A 2544-nucleotide genomic window follows, 5' to 3' on the forward strand; every position below is an offset into this window, starting at 1 on the left:
GAAGTAGATTGCCCCATCTTCCTTCCCTAAATGCAGTTGGGCACCGTGCAAGTTCGCAATGAAGGGAAGTTATCATTAAGATTAGCATTTACCATAAGTGTCAAGGACCACCACACCATCTGAGAATATTCATGCTTGGCCAAGCCAAACCTTCACTGGTGGTGTTTCATTAGGAGGGTGGAGAGAGGGGAACCAAGAGTCCTGCTCTGGCAAAAAGGAAGGAAGTCATATAACTTTAAAATCCAACCATTAGAAGATACATGCCAAGAGCACTTTGAAAGCAGAACACCTATTAAAAATAGCACACCTATTTAAATAGCTACTTCCAATCCATCAGGGTGGATACAGTTTTCCTTTTGGAGGGCAGGGCTTGGGTGTCAACTACTCTGTTGGACCAGCTGAGACCACAGATGAGAAAGTGCTTTAAACCCTGCAAGGCCAAGTATAGTCAGTCTTAGGCCCTGGTTTGGGAGGGGAGGATTGCATAGAATTAGGCTCAAGAAAAGTCTGGGCATTTTCCAGGTTCTGCCCCTAAAGGTATATCTGGTCTCCAACTCCCAGTTTATGTCATCTTCTCTGACCTAAGCTCAGACTAGGCGTGTGTGTGTGTGTGTGTGTGTGTGTGTGTGTATATAACAGAGAGAGAGAAAGAGAGAGAGAGAGAGAAGTAGTAATAGTAGAGACATGGAGAGAGAGGGGTCATTTCTCCAGATCCAGTTTAAGGCCAAGGGTTAAGGAGCATGAGAAGGGGACAATCATTTTCTCAGGCAAAGCCATTTTCCATCAGAACAATCCTGGGACTGCCCACTGCCCACTTGCAAGCTTTAAATCATTTCATAACATTTTTTTTCTCCCTGCCTGATTCTAGCACAAATGAAAAGTATGTGTTGGGGTGGGTGGTTGAGGGGGAGGAAGAGAACAGTACTTTACTAATAACCAAAAAATTGTAAAATCCCAATATATTGGAGGAAGAACTAGCTGTGAGCCAATCAACCAGCTCAAAGTTCTGGACAAAACAGCACACAGAAGGTGCACCTTGCCCAAGGTCAATTAACTCTTTGCTAACAGGGCAGCTGTGGGACCCTGTCCTGGTGTTCAATTCTGGGTTATTTTCACATATTACTTTACACTTTGAGGGTGGGACAGTAACTGGGGGACATCAAGGGATACCTTGTTTTGGAAGGGAAATGAAGAGAAGCAATGATTACTTGTCGCCCAAGGAAATACTAAGCCAGTGTATCCTGGCGCTTCCTTTTCCTCTCTGGAATTTTCCCCATTTTCCCATAGGGCACTTGGCAGAGTGGGTGCTGGGACCTGGGCTGGAGAGGAAAAGAAAAGTGGGGACCAGCACCAGGAAGAAAGTTTGCCTTAGGTCAGAGTGGGAGGGCAGGGGGAGAGAGGGAAGTCTGGGAGGGGGGGGCCAGAGTACGTGAATGAGAAAGGAAGGGTTTGATAGAAGTCAGAGAGGCGAAAGGCAAAGGATGATAGAAAGACACAGATACAGTCAGAAAGGAGCAGAGGCAAGAAGAGGAAAGCCGATAGGCTAAAAGACAGAAAGAATAGAGTCAAAAGAGGGCCCAGAGAGAAGAAACGTCCAAGAAGGAACGAAAGTCAGAGAGGAGCGAGTCAGAGAAGAGCGTCAGCTCGCGGGGAAGGACTGGAGAGGGAGCGTCCCATCTCAGCTCGCAGGGAAGAGCTGGAGCCAGGACAGGCAAAAGCGAGGAAAAGGCGCCCGAGGCTGCGCACGCCTGGCGGAGGTGGAGCGGGTGGGATGAGGTGGGTGCGGAAAGCAGGAGCCAGTCATCGTCCCCACGGGGCTGGAGTGCCCGTGTGGACGAGAGTGTGGCTGGGCATGCGCTCGCTCACCGATCCTGGCGGCCGGCACTGTCCTCCGTCTGGGGGCTGCGGGCGGGCGCGGGCGGTGGCCAGGAGGGCGACGAGCAGCGGCCCCGCCAGGGCGGCGTGCATCCTGCCGGGGCCCGCGGGGCGCGGGGGACCCTCTTGGACGGCACCCCCTCAGCGGGGCGGTGAGCCGCTTAGCGGGGACCGGAGGTTTCACAGGAGCGCGGGGCTCCAGCCACTGGATGCTGGGAGCCCTCCGGGGCGTGGCTGGATGTCCCTGCCGGACCTGGGGGTCCCTGTGGGGCGGTGCTCCGTCTGTGGTTAGAAGGGGACCCTCTGGGGCGGGGCCCCCTAACCAGGGTACGCAGCCCCGTGGGCCAGGCCTGGGGGTTCTGAGAGCACACGCAAGTGCTTAGGCGCGCGGGGGTCCAGGAGCTGTGTCGGAGTCCAAGGGCGCACGGGGTTCCTGGGGGCACTACCGAGATCCCGGGGTGCGCGGGGGTTCTGGGGTTATGCTGGGGACTCAGGGCGCGCAAGGGTCCCAAGGGTGCCTGGCGCTCCAGGGGGCGCGCAATGGGACAAGTGCGGCAGAGGGCGCGGCGGGGGCGGGGGTCGGCTCTGGGGTGCCCGGCTACCCCTGAGCCTGGCTCAGAGGGGCGGCGGGCGGCCGCGCGGCCGCTGCCCGGGCTCCGCCATGCTGCT

At 55.9% G+C, this 2544-nt stretch overlaps 1 protein-coding gene across 1 annotated transcript in view; it reads right to left on the reverse strand.

The window, feature by feature from the left end:
• TRABD2B (TraB domain containing 2B) overlaps positions 1-1968 on the reverse strand; it is a 329047-nt gene extending 327079 nt beyond the window's left edge. The window contains exon 1 of the mRNA XM_007946710.1: positions 1867-1968. Within this exon, the coding sequence (XP_007944901.1) occupies positions 1867-1968 (102 nt within the window). The remainder of the gene's footprint in view (positions 1-1866) is intronic.
• Positions 1969-2544: the final 576 nt, after the last annotated feature.

This window comes from Orycteropus afer, unplaced genomic scaffold (genome assembly GCF_000298275.1).
Source record: "Orycteropus afer afer isolate SDZICR_OR568_19922 unplaced genomic scaffold, OryAfe1.0 scaffold00169, whole genome shotgun sequence".
Classification (NCBI taxonomy): Eukaryota; Metazoa; Chordata; class Mammalia; order Tubulidentata; family Orycteropodidae; genus Orycteropus; species Orycteropus afer.